The sequence below is a fragment of the Phalacrocorax carbo genome, chromosome 2, assembly GCF_963921805.1.
Source record: "Phalacrocorax carbo chromosome 2, bPhaCar2.1, whole genome shotgun sequence".
Lineage (NCBI taxonomy): Eukaryota > Metazoa > Chordata > Aves > Suliformes > Phalacrocoracidae > Phalacrocorax > Phalacrocorax carbo.
The window spans coordinates 21,068,286-21,086,987 of record NC_087514.1 but is presented as its reverse complement, the minus strand read 5'-3'; the positions used below and the strand labels follow the sequence as shown (position 1 = coordinate 21,086,987).

The window sequence follows — 18,702 nt, the reverse complement described above, 5'->3', positions numbered from 1 at the left end:
CTCTAGAGTGTGTGTCTGCACACCTTTGAAAAGAAAACTTGGAGCTGACTTTACTTGATAGCTCAGGACTCCACGATTCCCAGCTAGGAAAGATTTAGTATGTCAGATATTTAGCTTCCTGTGTTCAGGAAACTGTAACAGGAGGCTTGTCTTCAGTGTAGTGTGGCACTGAGTTTCAGCCCTGCAAGGTTACGATGCCTCACATGCTCTACTTGTGTGTGTGTCTTGTTATTTTCAGAATGGGCACAAGGTAGTATGATTCTGAAGGTATGCAAACATGAAAATTATGTATAACTAGAAGAGGCTTGAACTGAAAGTATACCATCCCAAGACTGCCAATGTCTTCAGAAATTTTATGTTGTCTCATCCGTTTTTTTCCCCTATGAGAGTGCATAAGTTTCTGGGATCTTTCTGTCATTCATTATCTCATGTATGAGAGTAATGTTATGCCTTTTCCTTAATATAAAGAGAGGGGGCTGAAAACTGAGGAAATCTGGTTAGATTTTTATTTCAGAATATCTGAAAGAGGGATATTCCCAAATTAATAATGAGTAAAAATATAAGTCTTTTGCAGCTTCAAATTTATCAACAGCTATGAGGTATGTGTGTTGAAAAAGAATTCTATAGTTCCTCCTCGTTTCTGAATTCTGAATGAAAAATACATTCATAAGTTTAATGCTTACTCCTTCAGCCTTCTGCTTTTAATATATTGTCTGTCTTGCAGAGGGGAGTTTGCTCTTTGGCTCGATGGTGATCTCTACCATGGAAGAAGTCATTCATGTAAAACATTTGGGAATCATACGCTTTCAAAGCGAGAAGACTTCATTATTCAAGACATAGAAATTTGGGCTTTTGAATGAGTATTTAACTATTTCTACAGGGTATTGTCCCAAACCTGACAAGAATCAGTGCAGCTCAGAAATCCCTAGGAGCAATATAATGCACCGTTTTACCTTTTTGATTTTTTGTAAGTTTTTAGCATGTCCATCTAGTGAACATCTAGTTATTATCTTGAAATAGCAGACTTTTTCGTGCTCTCACATCTGTAACATACTGTCCTACTCTTTCTAAGCTATAGATGCAAAATACAGGCTATGTGGACTAAAAATTAACATTAGTTACTTTGAGCCTTGCAGCGTACAAAATTTTCTTATCCTTATTACAGTTGCCTCCCAGGTTTCCCACACACACCTTTCTGCAATCCTGCAAGGGGGCTGCTTCATCGAATATAGGTTGTTATTTTTGTATTCAGATTATGTCTATGAATGAAGTTGCCCTCTGAACCTATACAAGAAAGCTGCGTGTGGGTGTTTGGCAGCAGTACTGCGGAGATTGGTCTGGACCAATGACAGGTTAATTCATATGGTGCCACAAATAGATGACAAGCCTAGCATTCCTTCTTAACACATACCAGTACACATATGGTGAAGTTAGGAGATATCCAAATTCAACGGTGCCACTTGTCTTGTTTATTGTTCATGTTTAGAAAAAAGTCAGTTAATAGTGTTCTAGCTGCATGCTGACTGTATTAGAGTGTTCTGCACATGCTGTTAATGATCTGCAGGTTTGGGACAAGTACTGACAATGTTGAGCTACGTGGCAAGGACTCATAAAATAAAGGGAATGTAAGAATGTGGTAGTTCCACAAAACTAAAAGGCCTAAAGTAAGCAAAAATCGGTGAACAATTTGTAGCTATAGTAGGGCATTAAAAGTACAGAAACAGATGCATCTTTCTTCAACATAAAGTGTCAGATATATACTGTTATACTGTTGTAGCCGTGTAGCACATCAACTCCAAGAATATAGCTTATTCCTGTCCAAAGAAAAAATAGTTGTGATGTTTTTGAGTGGGTCTATGTTGTACATTTACAGTTAGCACCAGCTCTGATTAAAATGAGATAATGTACTATAGGTAGACAATATTGTAATTCAGTAGACTCGTGGAATATGCAAACTTAACTGTCATGTGACCTCAAAAAAAAAAAAAATATGACAGGCTAGAATACAGTTCCAGTAGCTCTTGTCCACTTTTGTAGGAAAACTGATAAGCCATTGTGGCAATAACAGCTCAACAAAACTGTTTGTTTCAAAGCTTTCATTCTATGTTCTGCAAAAACAAAACAAAAAAAAACCAAAACAAAAAAATTGCTGTTAAGTGTGACAGTGACTGACTTTGTGCTGAAATTTCAGCTATTTCAGATGAACATTGTATATTATCTTGTAAATTAATGTTTAAAGTAGTTTTGTTATTATAGAAGTGTTGATCGACGGGTTGCTTATAGCACTTTAAATTATTCTAGAAATGGAATAAAAGCCAAATGGGTTGGCTTTAGTAGATGTAGTTGTATATTATTTCAAAATATTTACATCTTTGGAAAGTTTTAAAAACTTATTTGAAGACAGCTTACTGCTATGGTAATGAGAAAGGGCAGATGTTTCATCTATAATATGCTAATGCTCGATATGAATAGGAATACAGGGCTTTGTTTCCTGTCTCTATGTATAGCTCTTTATCCTTATTAGAACTTAGTGCAATGTGTAGACTAAATGTTTACAAAATAAGGAACTGTAAATAAATTGAAATGGCTTTTCTCCCCTTTGGTCTTCCACAGCAGTATTATTGTCTTTGTGGAGTTAAGACAGATTATTACAACAACAACAACAAAAAATCCTGTAATGGATTTTAAGTACTCTAAGGTCACAGTGATGTATAGCAAATAAATCTAAATATATGTAAAAATAAACTTGAGTTGGAGTTTATTTAGATGTTGGAGTTTACTTAGAAGCACAAATGCAGGTGATTGTTGTTCATTTAATAACTATACTGAATATATAGGATGCATTTGCTCATCCTTTTGGGGATTTTTTGTTTTTTGAAAGTCCAGTGGGAAGTGGTGAGAGTGAAATACACTGTTTTCAGCCATATTCAAGGAAAAAAAGTCTCAGATAATCCTTGTTGACAAAACCCATTAATTCAAATGCTTAGTCTCTATCTTACGCTCATACTGCAAATAAAGCCTATTTTAGATTTTAAATGCTACTGCAAAGAATTTTATGAAGAGTTATACCTTGAAGAATTGTATAAAAGCACAGAAAATCTTCAGTAGCTGAACGTCTCTGTATATTGGGCCAGTCTTGGAAAAGCACATGGGGGCAAAAAGTGGAAGTGAAGAGTATAGTGAGCAGTACAGCAGCAGTCATGCTTGTATAAATACTAAATTAGTTAAGGAACAGAAAGATGTTAAAGTATAAATGACTATGGTAACGCTTCATGATGTGACTAGCTGTGTAAAGGAGCTACAGAGTAACGCAGGTCTGCTAATGAAAGACCGTGAACTTAACTTCTGTATAACGCCTATATAAAAGACTATAGATGAGATCAAAGGCACTTGATGTATCTCCTACCTTCAATTCAGTATGAATTTTCTGCAGTATAATTCTTTTTCATCTTCCCTGGCAAGGTTTGTTTCTGTGGTTGTAAAGAGTTGAGGTTTGACATATGCTGAAGGCATTATGAGCTACATTTTGAAAGAGTTCGGTGCCAGAAGACTGTGTCTCAGCATACGCTACTCAGATGTACTCACTGACTAAATTGATGTTTTGCTCAGATACCTGGGATCCTTACCACATCATCTTTCAGCTCTAAATCCTATTTATGTTACTGACTACTTTCATATAAACTGCAAGAGGATGTGATTTCTCACGTATGGCTTGTGCTTGCATCTTCCTGCTCACCTATATATAGTAATGAGATTATTTTCTTTGTATGGGAGTTAGCATGTCTGCATAAAATCCAGTCTTTCAAGAGAAGTAAAAAACATTTACTACTCACTCAGTTTCAAATTAAAAAAGAAGAAAAAAAACTTGATTTGGATACTCCTCAGTATTCCTTGTTTAGGACTTGAATATTAAATCTCACTTTTATGTTCTTCCTTTGTAAATGAACACGTCATCAGGATGTTGTACAATTGTCACAGCAACAGGGAACTCGATTAACAGAACAAACCTCTATTCTTTTTTCCTTTAAGAGCACATGCTACTGCAATGTGACATAGAGCTACACCGTGGTACCGGAGCAGGGAGAGATAGTCCAGCCGAAGGAATGGTGTACACTTAGTGTAGCATGTACAAACCAAAGTGGTCCTGCTGGCTGTCCCACTGCAGTACCACCACTGTCAGGTCTGTTTAAGCTCTGCTTTCTGCTGTCCTGCTTATCTGACAAGCTTTGTAATCCTTGTTAAGTTTCTGTTGTAATAGTTACGGTGCCAGTAGCTTAGTGTTCAACAGCATGTGTGCTATTTCCAGTGCGCCCTGTGGCGGCAAGAGTGACTTCAGTTGAGATGTTGGTGTGGTGTAATGTGTACGTAGTACTGGAAGGAGCTGTGGCAACAGGGCTTGTCACTATTTGCTCCGTGGTCAGTGATGATTGAACCACAAATGTTATACCTTCCAATATAGCAAATCGTATTTCAGTAGTCTTCCCTTGTTTTAAAAACCAGCTGTAATACTGAACCCTGGCTGTACAGGAGAGTTCTAAAGAAGGAATTACTGCCATGGAGGAGGGAGTAGATTTCCAGGGGGTGGGATCCACATCCAGTGAACCATCTCCTTGCTTCTAGCTGCTGCAGCAACTGTTGTAAAACTTAAAAAAACACAAAGATGTTAAATTTATTTCTTCTCATACAAATTCCATGCTGTCACTTAAGCAGGAAAGGCACATCCAGAATATAGAAAATGCACCTCACAGTTCCCACAGAAGAGACAAATTTTTAATACCAAGGATGGAACTTTGCCTTCCTTTGTAACACTTGGAAGAGCAGTAACAAGCCTCATACAGGAAAATGAGGGAAATGTTGTTTAAAGGAAGGAAATTTGTTTAAAATAAAACATTTGGGGGGTGAATACTGTATTTAAGAAAATAATGTACTAAGCTACCATAAGAACAAGTAAGAGTTGCTCACTCTTCAGCTGAAAGATTAAGGGTTTCATTTTTGAAGCAAGTCAGAAAGAGGAAAGCAGGTCTTAATCTACAAAAAACTGCTTTAATTGAGCTGTTTCTGACCTTTATCATCTTACTACTTAGAATTTAAGTTAGAATATTCAAATTTGGCAAAGGTTGCTCTGGTTTCACAAGAATGTAAAAGTTACAAGGTAGCAGAACAGTTAGACTGGATACTTCATGGTGTACTTTAGTTGTATTTTAATGAATTAAGATTTTTTTCTCTACCTACTTTGCATGGATAAACTTGTCACACATCCTTACGTAAATAAAGTTATAAAAAATTCAATCTACATTAAACACTTCCATATATCATAAATTATATCAATATTTATTTCTTACACAAAAACTGTACATAATTGTGTACTTCACAAGCCTGTGCATGGTGCTGCCTGCTCAAAGATAAATGGTGGAGGACATTATGAGGCAAATTGTTAGTCATACCATGTGTGTGGTTTTCATACCCAATTGGAAAGAAATGCTTTTAACATTGCATTGGGATGACTACGAAAGGGATGCTTAAGAAGTTATCTGCAGTGAGCTGTAGATTTATGATGTAGTTGTGATTGTATTATTATACAGCTGATCAAATGATTTAAAGGCAAGGAGAGATTTGGAGAGGGCTCTGACCTTGAAGGCTAGTCTTCATTTCCGTCAAAAGTCGATTGATCTAATGTTACCTTTCTGTAAAGCTATAATATTGTTTTTATTTTACACATGGATTTATACTTACCATACACTTGGGTGTTCCAATATGCAGGATGACATCAGCTAAATGGAATACCGAGATTCAAGAAGTGGAGTACCACTGACCCATTCTTTTGCTGAACATGTTTGAATAAAAACGGAAGTTTAGTTTTATCTATGTTCCATAAAGGAGAAAATGGGAAGGTTCCCCATCTCCTCTGTCACCGAACTACAGTTCAGCTGTGAAGTTTGCCCTTCTGCTTTGGTCTGTCCTTTCCTCTCTTGTCCCCAGTATTGGTATATGCATTACATGAAACTGTTAAAACATAGTCTTGTCCATGATGACTTCTGGTGGCCATGCAGAAGCCTGCAGAGAAGTCACAGAATCACATGTTGGAAGGGACCTCAAGGATCATCTAATCCAAACTTTCTAGGAAGAGCAGAGTCTAAACAAGATGGCCCAGCACCCTGTCCAGCCAAATCTTAAAAGTGTCCAATGTGGCCGAGTCAGCCACTTCCCTGGGGAGATTATTCCAATGCTTGACTGTCCTCACTGTGAAAAATTTCTCTCCCTTCACAAGAGCAATTTGAGTCCATTCCCCCTTGTCCTCTCCATGGGACTCCTTGTAAAAAGGGAGTCTCCATCTTCTTTGTAGCTACCCCTGAAGTACTGGTACACGGTGATGAGATCCCCTCTGAGCCTCCTTTTCTCAAGGCTAAACAAACCGAATTCCCAGCCTATCCTTGTATGGCAGACTTCCCAGTCCTTTGATCATCTTGGTGGCCCTTCTCTGGACCCCTTCCAGCCTGTCCATATCCTCTTTGTTTAGCAGGGACTAGAACTGTACACAGTACTCCAGGTGAGGCCTAACAAGCGCTGAGTAGAGTGGGATAATGACTTATTTCTCTCTGCTGGTGATGCCCTTTTTGATGCAACCCAGCATCCTGTTGGCCTTCTTGGCCGCAGCAGCACACTGATCGCTCGTATTGAGCTTCCTGTCCACCAGGACCCCCAGGTCCCTTTCCACAGAGCTGCTCTCCAGCCAGGTGGATCCCAGTCTGTGCTGCACCCCTGGATTATGTTTTGCCAGGTGCAAGACCTTACACTTGTCCTTGTTAAACTCCATAAGGTTCTTGTTAGCCCACTCTTCCAGCCTATCCAGATCTTCCTGCAGAGCATCTCTCCCTTCTGGAGTGTCTGCTTCCCCACTCAATTTGATGTCATCTGCAAACTTCATCAGGCTACACTTGATGCTGTTATCCAGATCACTTATAAAGATGTTGAATAACATTGGGCCCAATATCAATCCCTGGGGGACTCCACTAGTGACAGGTTGCCAGTTTGAAGAAGAGCTATTTACCAGCACCCTCTGGATGTGGCCTGTCAGCCAATTGCCCACCCACTGCACAGACCACTTGTCTAGGCCATAACATATTAATTTCTCCAGGAGGAAGCTGTGGGAGACTGTATCAATAGCCTTGGAGACAATGTCCACCGCCCACCCCATGTCAACCAGGCAAGTCACTTTGTCATAGAAGGCCGCCAGGTTTGTCAAACACAGTCTGCCCTTAGTGAAGCCATGTTGGCTTTTCCCAATCACGTGCTTCGTTTGACTTGTGATGGCCCCCAGGAGGATTCGTTCCATAACTTTCCCAGGGATTGAAGTAAAGCTGATGCTGACGCGGAAGTCACGGACACAGCACACGACCAATATGATCAAGCAAATGTCATTTTATTGCAGACACAGCACGGTTAATATAGCTCTTTAACCACCTTATCACACACAAGCCTATTGTTAATTGGTCAGTACGGCCTTGGGCTTCATCATAAGGATAGCCACTAGCAGCATCAGCAACTCCCAAATGTGGACTGCCCTGGTTTTGCTACGCTGTAACGAGACACTCCCGCCGGTGATATGGGATGCGGCCCCTGTTGACAGAGTAGCGCCTGTGGCCGACCTTGCAATTTGCAACTTATTAGGAAGACGTAATGCCGTCCTGCACGTCCCCACAGTAAGTTTGTACAATGCCACCTTGTAAGTCTTGGAGAATACAAAATCACATTTGTTAGCAATAGCTACATACATTGGTTTTAACTTGTGACATCCTTGAGGCCTTCTTGTTCACAGGCAGATTAAGTCCACAGAGTCTGAGCCTGGATTGTTCACTACGCGTCCTTGGCTTTCAAGATATCCCACAGGCTGATGGGCCTAGAGTTACCTGGATCCTCCCTCGAGCCCTTCTTGTAGATAGGGGTAACATTTGCCTTCCTCCAGTCCTCTGGGACATCCCGCGTTCTCCACAACTTCTCAAAGCTTATGGAGAGCAGCCTTGCAATGATGTCAGCCAGCTCTCTCAACACCCTCGGGTGGATGGCATCAGGGCCCATCGATTTGTAGGGGTCAAGCTCCTGTAGTAATTCATGTACTAACTCTTCCTTCACTGATGGTGGGTCAGTGTTTGGATTAACCGTCAATTTTGTTCCCAAAGCCTGGGACCTGGCAGTGCTGGTAAAGACAGAGGTGAAGAAAGTGCTGAGGACCTCTGCCTGTTCAGCATCATTGGTGATTGATTCTCCTTTTCTGTTTAACAGCAGGCCTATGTTTTCCTTCTTTTCTGCTTGTGGTTGGCATACCTGAAGAACCCTTTCTTATTATTTTTGACATCTACGTCCAGTTTCAATTCAAGCTGGGCTTTTGCTTTTCTAACTGCATCTCTGCATGTTCTGGCAATGCCGTTGTAGCTCTTGATGGATAATCCTCCACTTCTCCATCTCTGGTATGCTTCCCTTTTGGATTTGAGTAGACCCAGGAGGTCATGGTTGAGCCACGGGAGCCTCTTGCTCCACTTACTTGCCTTTCCTTTATAGGAGATAATGTCTGCCAATAATCTGTTGCTCTCAAATGCTTATGTGATGAAATTTCTATGAATCTCAGCATTAACTTAGGTGCAGATACCCCTAAATTTCAGACATTAAGACAGTCAGGAGCAACTGTGGCCTCCAAAGTAAACACTTAAGTTGCCCTAATGAACCTGGAGGAAGATGGCTGCATTTGAAAATGCCAGTAGTTTATTCAGTCCAAGTTGGATGTCCGCCTCCCTGCATCGTTTGGGGTGAGAGCAGTAAAATGCCAGAGTTAAAACTGCTTGTGATCTGGTCAGCCCAAACTTTGTTATCAGTAGGCATGCAACAGGGCAGAGATGACTCTCATGAACGAAAATTGTTGGCAACAATTGGTCCCTTCCTTTCATGTAATGATTTGTTCATTAGAAGCAGTGATCAGCAAGTAGAATATAAAGTAGAAGAGGCACTCGGGCTTCCGTGTTCCTATCAAACAGCAAGGAAGAAGTGGAAAATCTTCAATTTCTAGAAGCTAATTTATTGGCTCAAGACCTAAGCCAGGAATGTGGTGGTTTGGGTTTTTTTTTGTTGGTTGGGTTTTTTTTGTTGTTGGTTTTGGTGGGTTCTTTTGGTTTTTGTTTTGGGTTGGGTTTTTTGATGTTTGGGGGCGGGGGGGGTGTTTCTTTTTTTTATTCCTGCTTCGGCACCTTCCCTGAAGGTGAAGTAGTAGATGGCATAGACTTCGTATCAGAACACAAGCTCTTAATACATGCTGTAAACCAGCATAATATTGAAATGCACCTCTTAGTGGTATACTATGTGTTTCAGTACAAAAATATATCACTCCTACTGTCTCGGGTCAGTGAATGAAGTAGATGATTCTTTATATGATGGTGAGGTGGTCTTGGGGTTTAAGTCACTCGTGAACATAACACTGAAAAAATCATTTGTGGTGAACTGTATCTCGGCTGTGTTGTCCTGCAGTAGGATGAGTTTTTGTGAGCAGAAATATGTAATTCACTTAACACTTATGTGCCTTTAGGGTGTATTGTTTGTACAGGTATTTTGTAAAAGAACTGTTTCATTTCCATGCACTCTGGAATCTTGTTCCAGTTCTTTGGACAGAGAAACCTTCATAAGGAAATAATTTAACTGCCTATGAACAGGAGAATGTACTTATTCTGAAAAAACTTACTGATGTTTTCTTCACAGAATATTCACATTTATTTCTTCTCTAGTGTGTGGGACAAAAAACCCAAGAAACAATCAATTAAGGGTTTTATTTATAGTTTATGTATTCCTTTGACAACAAATTTCCTCAAGACAATTTAGACAGCTGTAATCATCATATAAAGATGTAAAGAGTAAAGTAAGAACACGTAGGTTACACTTAGAGGCCAATTTTGTGGGTCAACTTGAGTAGTCTGAGAGATCTCAAGCAAATGTTGTTAAATAAGTTCCACTGAATCCATCTTGTAAATTTTTGTTTCTTCCTTAGATCAACAACATATAACTGTGCCTAAAATATTAATGATTTACATAGACTTATAACAGACATAGTAATCAGTTCTTATATCACTAACTTATAAACTACTTTATTTATATGTTCATTGGAGCTTCAAACTGGAGTACCCGTACTCTCATAATAAGTTAGCAGTCACCGAGACGAGAGGTTCATATACCTTTTCTTCTGTAAGAAGATATTTGCTCTTTCAGTTTGAAAGAATCATATGGGGGAGAAAAAAAAAATTATTTTTCATTATAGAAATTACTTGCCCAGGCATCTTGCTCTGAACCAAATGCTTTTCATGTGAAGCATGTTTTTACCAGGGTAGCCATTCTTACAGTAGTAGTTTAGAGAAACAGTGATCTATATAATCCCCGAAGTGTTGTAGACCTTATGGAAGTCTCAGATTTGTGCATAATGCAAACAATTTTAAGACCTAGAAGTATTAGTTCATTAGCATTTACTAGCGTTCAGCATCACCTGGACTGAAATATATTATTTCAGTGACATCAGAATGGTTCAAGCAGCAAATGCTGTATAATCAGGCCAGTGTTTCTCTGCAGTGTGAAACGCCATTTTCCTTAAAGTTAGTTGATGTTAGTTATGAACACTGTTTCTCACAGGAGTGCATTTCTGTGGAGGATGCCGATAGTAGTCACTTTTGGTTTTTTACTATACACCACAGTAAAAGTACCTGACTTTTTTATGTTACATGTTATTTTCTCCTGTATTTATAAGAACTGTATATACATAGATAATTGGATGATACATTGCACAATGTTGCAGAGGAGCTATTTTCTATGTGGCTATCTGTTCAAAACTTTCTTGTTCATTGCATTCTATTGGGTGTTTTCACTCCAACATCCAAAACTCTAAATATGAAACTCTCTAATAAATAAGTTATATAAATACCTTAAATATAAAACCTCATTTGTAAAAGAAGGATTTTTTTCTTAGTTTGTGTGTGACTAAAGAAAGTTTTGTCAATAGTTGTCACAAGACAATGCTGCAGTAGTATTTGCATATCCTGTCTGTAAAGGAAACAAATGTGGCATCCTTGATTCTGTGTTCAAATAAATCTATTTTTATCAGCATTTAAATTGATTAAATAGAAAATCCATGCACAGGTTCACTTTCACAGATCAAAAACTTGGTCTGAGTTTATGTTGTCAGTCAGCTTCTAATCTGGCATGTCTTTTATTCCTGATATCCCATTTTAAATAGTTGGGAAGATCTTGAATGTAAGAACAAGTAAAAATTAGGATTCATTTAAGCTATTTATATTGCTATGGGTTCGATATTCAGCTGCTTTATATTCAGTATAGATTTTTCTTATTATTTTTCACATAGTAATTAACTGAAGTGTCTTATAAGCCCTCCTGGTACAGAGAAAAGTCCACTTGGATGCTTGTGTTATCGTGCAGGAGTTACATGTATTCAGAAAAATGCTCAATGTCTTTTCTGTGTGGGTGCACAGGGGAAATCTTGTATTCAAAATGTGCAAACTCTAATAGCAAGGGAGAAGTAAAGAAAGGTTTTCCAAAACAAGGTGCTTTTCTTGTAGCATGCTTATTTTAGTAGAGTAATTATAACATTATCATCCCTTCCTTGCCATAACATTTCTCCCTCAAAGTCCACCAGCCCATGTTTTCTGGCTCTCATGAGAATCCCAACAACCTTATCCGAAATACGAACGTATCTCTCGAAGAGTTCCCCAAAAGTGACTTGGATTTTGCCATCGGGCCGTGGCTTAGCCATTGATTCAATGATGAAGCACATGTCTCTAATCTCCCGGTGAATGTGGGCCTCGGCTCTCTTGGCCCTTTCAGCAGTTTTGGTTCCTTCCTTTGGACGGCCGTAGCCTTCATCTCCTTTGTGCAGACGCGTGGACATCGCCAGCTCGTGGTCAAACTCCTCGCTGAAGGGATTCAGCTTCTGTGTTATGATGTGCTGGTCAGCCCATTCTTGCCATCTGTCCTTCAGGCTGTTAACAGGGCTGTATTTCCTGTGCGCTTTGGTGCTTGCTTCTTCGCTAAACCTGCTAGCGCTGAAAGAAACAGGCCATTTGAGCTTTGCATTTCATAATCTAATTACACAGTTCTACCACTAATCTATTAGCTTGGTTCCCACGTTTTTCCAGATGAGATGCTAACCACCAGGTGGCATGAGTTCACTACTTCTAAATTAGCTCTCTGGGCCTTTTAGTCCATGTTCCAGTTTGCACTCAAAAGTGAATTTGCTGCTCACAGTTTGATCTCATCTACATTTAGTACCCTCCAGCCTAGAGTTGAGCCCATTTTGACAAAATGTTTTCCCAGAATGACTTAATGCTGTAGGGGGGCAAAGCAGTATGTTGCGGATTACCTGCACTTTGCATACCTTTGGTCAGTCACACACTTCCCCGTTTCTGCCTGCCTAGCAAACCCTGAAATCTGCTTGCCCTGATGTTATAGATAACAATAACTGTAAGTGTACAGACTGGCTCCTCAGCTATTCTTGGCTGAAAACCAGAAGGTAGTGTCTGTAAAAATCTATGCCCTGTAATAGATGTCAATGTTTAAAACAATAAAAATCTAACAGAGTGCAGTAGCTCTGCCTACGCTTATGTATCTGAAGTATGGCTCTGAACAACTCTTAAAGTCCAAAATTCACATTCCCTGGCAGGGTGCAAACCTGAAAGACATATAAAGATACTGAGATTTCTGTCAAGGAAGGTCAGAGGATGAGAAAAGACCTTCAGAAGTCTTATTGATTTGTCCAGGCGGACAAATTGTTGATACTCTTTCGTCTAGTGGCCAATCTCATATGTTGTGGGGAAGCTATAGATAGTCTGACCTAGCCTCTGTGCTGTCCACATCCTGTCATTGTGTCTGTACAGAGCTCGGCTAGGGGCTACCTTGTGCTGTGGCTGTGCCAAGTAATTTGTTTTCTCCCCAGAATGCTGCTCTGAAACCTCCCCAGTAATGTCAGCTGAATATTAACAGTAACACCAGAGAGCCAAAATACAGACAGTAAAACAGTACAGAGGACCGCAAACCTGCAGAAAAAATTGTTTCCCTGCTGTTTGGGCGTTCCTTTGTTTTCTACTAATCTTGTTGAAAGAGAGAACAGGAATGGTAGACACGTCCCCAGTTCAGGTCTGGGCACCAGAAGGATGCCAGCACTGGGCAGCAATACAGTGCTAGAGCAAGAAGTGCAGATACTTGGTGCCAGGGATAAAAGAAGGAACAGGAGAACAGGACCACTTTTTTATCTGTGGAGTTGCCATTAGCTTGGCTTAGCTATATTGAGAAACTGTATTTAAAAAGATCCAAAATACTCTTCCCCATCAACATGGTGAAAAGCATCAGAAGAATCACGCACAGAGCGCTGCCAAGTCAATGCACCTTTCTTCTGTGGTGTGACTGCAGCACATCCTGAGAGAAGGCAGTGTGCATGTACCTGTGGTTTTGTGCATGTAAATGATTAACAGATAGTTGTTGGCAGGAAAACATTAAAATATATCAGTGGGGTAAAGCTAGACAGTTTTGTTTTCCAACAACAAGCCAAATCCCCCTGTATATAAGCTGTTATCACACAGAGAAAGGGAAAACTGTGCTCCTTTGCCCCTTGCCCTGAACTGTGGCTTCATTGCCCAGAGGAGCTGTGGGCCCAGGGTTTGGTTACACAAAGCAATTTGTCTCCTGAAACTTACAGATCTCCCAAAAGCCATAGACACCCTGTGCCAGCACAGTCCTATCTCCAGCTGAAGCTCAGATTGGAGTTAGGGCTCAAGCTAACCCCAGCTTTTTCACATGAGTAGTTACGAGTGAAGGGGGTGGGGAGGGGGAACCCTGAGTGAATCAAAGTTGCGTAGAAGTGATACCAACAGTTTCAGTAGAGTGGATGAGCTGATCCCGTCACAGAGAGCTTATCCCTCAGCCACAGCCAGCTGGTCCCCCTTCTCTCCAAGGGCTATGACCCGAGAAAGTCCTGGAGCTTCAGTTCCCCAGGTTGAAGGGAAAGAAGCCAGTGAGGGAGATAGTGTAACTCTGTAAAGGCTTTGTTATGTCTTTTTATGTAACAGTCTAGTAAGTATTGTCTTTTCCTACTGAAACCTTTAATTCTCTTTTCTAGCCAAATGCTATTATCACCTTTCTTATTCTAGTCATCTTCTCAGTGGTTGAGAAAAGCGCCATCTTATCTATCCCTTTGCTTTTTTCATGGCCCATGTGGGTTTGGAAAAACCTTACTATCTTTTTGTTTTTAATGCATCTTCTAGTTTAACTATTTCTGATGTCTGAAGTGTAATTTTCCCTATTGTTTAGCTTAATGACAAGTTAACACAGTAAACTACATACATATAGAAGCATTTTTTTTCATGTTTCTACAGCACCTACACAATGGATAGTGGATCCAAAATGAAGGTTACGAGCATTGAGCCACTGTAAAAAGTGCTTTACCTGTACTGTAGCAATCAAATAAATTAAGCTGGTAACCAGAATGATCACCCTAAATACATTCTGAACTTCTAGGAGAACAGTGTCTATGTTCTGTGTTCCCTAGGATCCTTTTTGTAGGGGAAAAGTATGGATCCCTTTTTCATGTTTTGAGTTTCATATCACTGTTGCACCCCTAAGCAGGAACAAAATACCATTTCCTACGCCTGTAGGCATTAATGTGCCTTCTGCTAAGGAGGCAGCCTTATGCCAGTAAATATTTCAGCTGGAAATTATGAAAGTGCTGATGTGAGGGGAAAAAAAAATACTGGTACTGATGCTGTTTTCCTGGAATATAGAGAGGAAAATGGGAGAGTCGCTTTAACAGCCGTGCACTTATGGCCTTTTTGAAGAAGATTAAGCCATACTGACAGGTTCATAAAAGTAGCAAGCTGAAATAATGTATTCTAAGGCTATAAAATAAATTTTAAAAAATAAGTAGTTAAAAAATCTATTTCTGATATCAGCACTGTAAGTGCAGAAAATTGCTTTTGTGTCAGGTTTCAGTGGAAGAGATAGTTGTAAGTAACAAAGCAGGTGTTACTTCAATCATTTGCACCTCAGTAAATACAGCTAATAATTTTTTTTTCCTAGGTAGCAGCACTAAAATTAGACTATGGCTAAAATATATGTAAAGTTTAACAGAAAGATAGCTATTTTGTTTCTATCGTAGCATTTTAAAAAGAGCAATTTGTTTTAATTGAGGTTATTTACAGATAATACCTGCTGCAAACGTATCCTCTTTCTCCACCATATTTGTGAAAACTTTGATTTGAAGTCCTGACTTTTGTCAAAGGCAAGGGCACATGGTCTCTCCCAAAAGCAGGGGCCACAAACTTTCAAGTGGTAGGATCCTGGAGAGCTTTTTTCAGTTTGGCTATTAACCGTTTGCTCCTTGTGGTGGATGACTGGTCAGCTGTACAGCAAAGCATCATTCTAATCCCCAAGCTGAATAGTTAAAATAACTGTGTGTGGTGAGATAGATGTGCTAAAAAGTAATGTATGGTTGAAATCCATTACTATGTTAGTCATAGTCTAATATTGGTCATGGTAAATGCTCATTAGTAGTGATGTATAAAACCTGCATACGTCAGTGGGAATGGTGCTGTCTGCCTGCCTGCCTGCAGAGGGTTCACGAAGTCTTTTGGCATTTTCATCACTGCTAGTCCCAGTTTTTCATTTCTGAAATGGCAGTTAGGGTATGGTATGAACATACCGGCCCTGGTCCTCCGATTCCTGCTGCCTTGCTAGTCATTTACACAGGCTAATTGGCTGGGTGAAAACCCTGCCTTCTCATCTCAAATTGCCTCATGCTCAGCTTGCGCTCACAGTGCGTGCACGTGGGTGATGGACACAGAGTAGAAGCAGTGGAGACTCGGGCCCCACCAAGGGATGGCTCCCGGTAGGAGCCCATGTGCTGGTGCCAGCCTGTTCCCTCCCTGCAGGCTTGGGCAGACGAGCTCTGCCAAACCCTGCCTTGGTTCAAGTTACGCCTCCAGCTGTCCTCCCAGCCCAGCGAAGCCAGCGGGCAGCGCGTGGGCTGCGCCTTGGCCACGGCTCGGTGCACCCTGGCCTCAGAGGCTGCGCTCTCCTTCATAGCAATTTTACAGCTAGATGTGAGGTTTTACACCAAAACAGTTCAGGCTCAACTACGCCCTCCTTTCTGCTGTCTTTGTTCTGGGGAATTATTAAGTTTGTAAAACAGACGACTGGAGCAGACAGCGTGTTTTGTTTATAACAGCTGCCTACAGTTTCTCATCTTGAAGCATGGGACACATGGGTCTTCTAATCTTTTACCAACAAAGGAGTCATGAATTAGTTTGGCGTTTGCCCATTGGCAAGTCTGGCGCAGCACAACTGTTTGTAGCTGTCTTCTGGAAAGGTGGTTCTGCTGGACATCTCTGGGAAAGGAAACTGGAGAATTTCTACTAGCCTCTGCTGTTCCTCTGCTCCTCTGGGAGACTTCCCGAGCACTGCGTGGCTATGGATGAACTCTACTTGTTTACTACTTGGGCTCCAAATTTAATAGGCACCTGCTGTTGCATGGCAATCTTCAAGCATGAGCCTCTTACTGAAAGAAGTACTACTCAGAACTGTCTGACCCTGTGAATTTGCTAATTAATTCAAAGTTTTAAGTAGAACCTGTAATAACTCGATAGGTAAGTAACAGATTCTGCTTCCTTTTTCTTCACTTCCCCCTCCTCACCCCTTATGATAGCGTACCCAAAAAGAGACGTTGAATTTGAAAAATCTGCTGGTGATTCAAATGTTCTTTTTTGTCAAATGATTTATGATATATAGCATGATTCAAATCACTCCTGCAGATGTCGAGGCAGGCTGGATGCTTTCTAATGTATGTTTGGGGTCCCAACTCCTGTGAAAGCTTCCGTTCTTTGACTTGCTGAATTCCAAAGCCGTGGAAAACTTCCAAAGAGAATCAATGAACCCAGCTTTTGTTAAGATGTACTTGTAAGCAATTCCTGCAACGTCTGTTTTGGACATTCTCTGCAAATTACTCCTGAGAACATTTACAATTTATGCTAAGCAAAATACTGAATAAGTATTTGGAAATATTACTTGTCAGGTATATTTCTTTAGACTTAACATTTGTTGAAATAAATGAATAGCTGTGAACTTTTGATGAGGTAAAAATTGTTATTCTGAAATATGGACTGAAGTATTAAGAAGTAAGTAGCAATTTTGATGAACCAGCAAATCCAGTGTGAAAATTAAATATAATTAATTTTTCCCAAATATAACTACCTGTGTCTATTATGTATATAGCACATAAAACCCAAGGCTATAGTCAGATGTTGCTGACTAGCTACTTAAGCACAGAGAGATATGTGAAAGCTTTCCTGGATTTTTTTTCGTCTTCGACCATTTCCTACCTTTTCCTCCCCCATCTACCGCATGGAAGCCTGTACCTCTCTCAGGGTCTGCTGACCATTTGTGATAATACAATAAAGATGTTTTACTTACAAAGAAGGTACAGGTCGTTTAATCCTCACAGCTGTCACCTCTCGGTCACCGTCGTCTTGCTCGAGTTTGTCCTCTGCTTCCCCATAGCCACTGTCTTCTGCATCCAGGCTGTCACCATGATGCTTAAGCAGCAGTTCTTCCTTAGGCCCCTCTTTGTCCTCTTGTTCCATCTGTTTCCAGCCCTTGGTCAGCTCTGATACCATGTTTGAACACTTCCTTCTTATGGTTGGAGATAATTTGCCACTAAGAATTTTGTCAAAAGCACTTGATTCTTCTTTGAGCTTGGTCATCTCTGAGCTATTGTTATTCTCATATCTTTCACTGAGGAGGCTAACATCACCTCCTCGTTCGTAGGCTTTGCTTACAACTGTTCTGGTCACTTCTCTGCTTTTAATGCTGAACTTTTTGAGGGCTTCGTCTGATTCCCTTGAATTTTTTTCAGCATCTCTAATTGTCACTGATTCTTTTGCTGAGGATTTTTCATCAGCTTTTCCTTGATCCCTCTTGACAGATGGAATTGGCCATTTTTTGAAGGGTCTTTCTTGTACAGGCTGAGCTGATGAGTCTTCTGCAGGGGGGACCCATCCAGGGGGCTCTTGGGCTTGCTTTACATGGTGGTCAGATACCCACTGCTGCCAACCTCGTGCCAAGCTGAAGACTATGCTGGCCATTCGGATCTTGTGGACAGCCCTTTTCGCAGGAGTAGTGCTTGGCTTTTCTTCAGGAGCCATGTTGCTGTCTGCTGCCATGCTGGCTTTTCTTCTTCTTGTGCTAAGCACCTTCTGAATGAACTTCCTGAAGTGAATAATGTCCCCCCAAGACAGCTACAGAGATTTAAATAGAAGCAGGAGTGGTTTGTGCCCATGGAAAATATGTGAAACACTTCTCATGAAGATATAGTATCCTCACTGTTACGGAGGTCTTTTTTTAAAACGCAGGGTTGCATTTCATCACAGCAGATGAATGATGCATGATGTAAACAGGGTGACACAGACCTGCACTAGAAATAGTTGGAAATTATAGCTCCTTTAGTCCCCCTTCCCTGGGACTGCTTAGTTCTCAATTTGTTGGCAAGGGCCTTGTTCTTCTGGAAGTGCAGAACTTGGGTTAAAGATACTGAACAGTGTCTGAAACTGCTAAATGTGAAGTGTTGTCAGTTGCTGACAACTTTGGCCAGAGTAGAGACCCCTCGTCATCACAAGTAAA

The 18,702-nt window shown here is 40.5% G+C and overlaps 2 protein-coding genes across 10 annotated transcripts in view; one reads left to right on the top strand and one right to left on the bottom strand.

The window, feature by feature from the left end:
• OXR1 (oxidation resistance 1) overlaps nt 1-2,598 on the top strand; it is a 290,372-nt gene extending 287,774 nt beyond the window's left edge. For all 9 annotated transcript variants that reach the window (XM_064442238.1, XM_064442241.1, XM_064442239.1 and 6 more), the window contains one exon: nt 725-2,598. In XM_064442238.1, the coding sequence (XP_064298308.1) occupies nt 725-860 (136 nt within the window). In that variant the 3' untranslated portion in view covers nt 861-2,598. The remainder of the gene's footprint in view (nt 1-724) is intronic.
• A 7,196-nt stretch (nt 2,599-9,794) lies between these two features.
• On the bottom strand, nt 9,795-18,309 carry ABRA (actin binding Rho activating protein). Its single transcript, XM_009502367.2, has 2 exons — nt 17,497-18,309; nt 9,795-12,083 (listed from the first exon to the last, which is right to left on the bottom strand). The coding sequence occupies exons 1-2, from the start codon at nt 18,243-18,245 to the stop codon at nt 11,606-11,608; spliced, it is 1,227 nt and encodes a 408-aa protein (XP_009500662.2). The 5' UTR covers nt 18,246-18,309; the 3' UTR covers nt 9,795-11,605.
• Nucleotides 18,310-18,702: the final 393 nt, after the last annotated feature.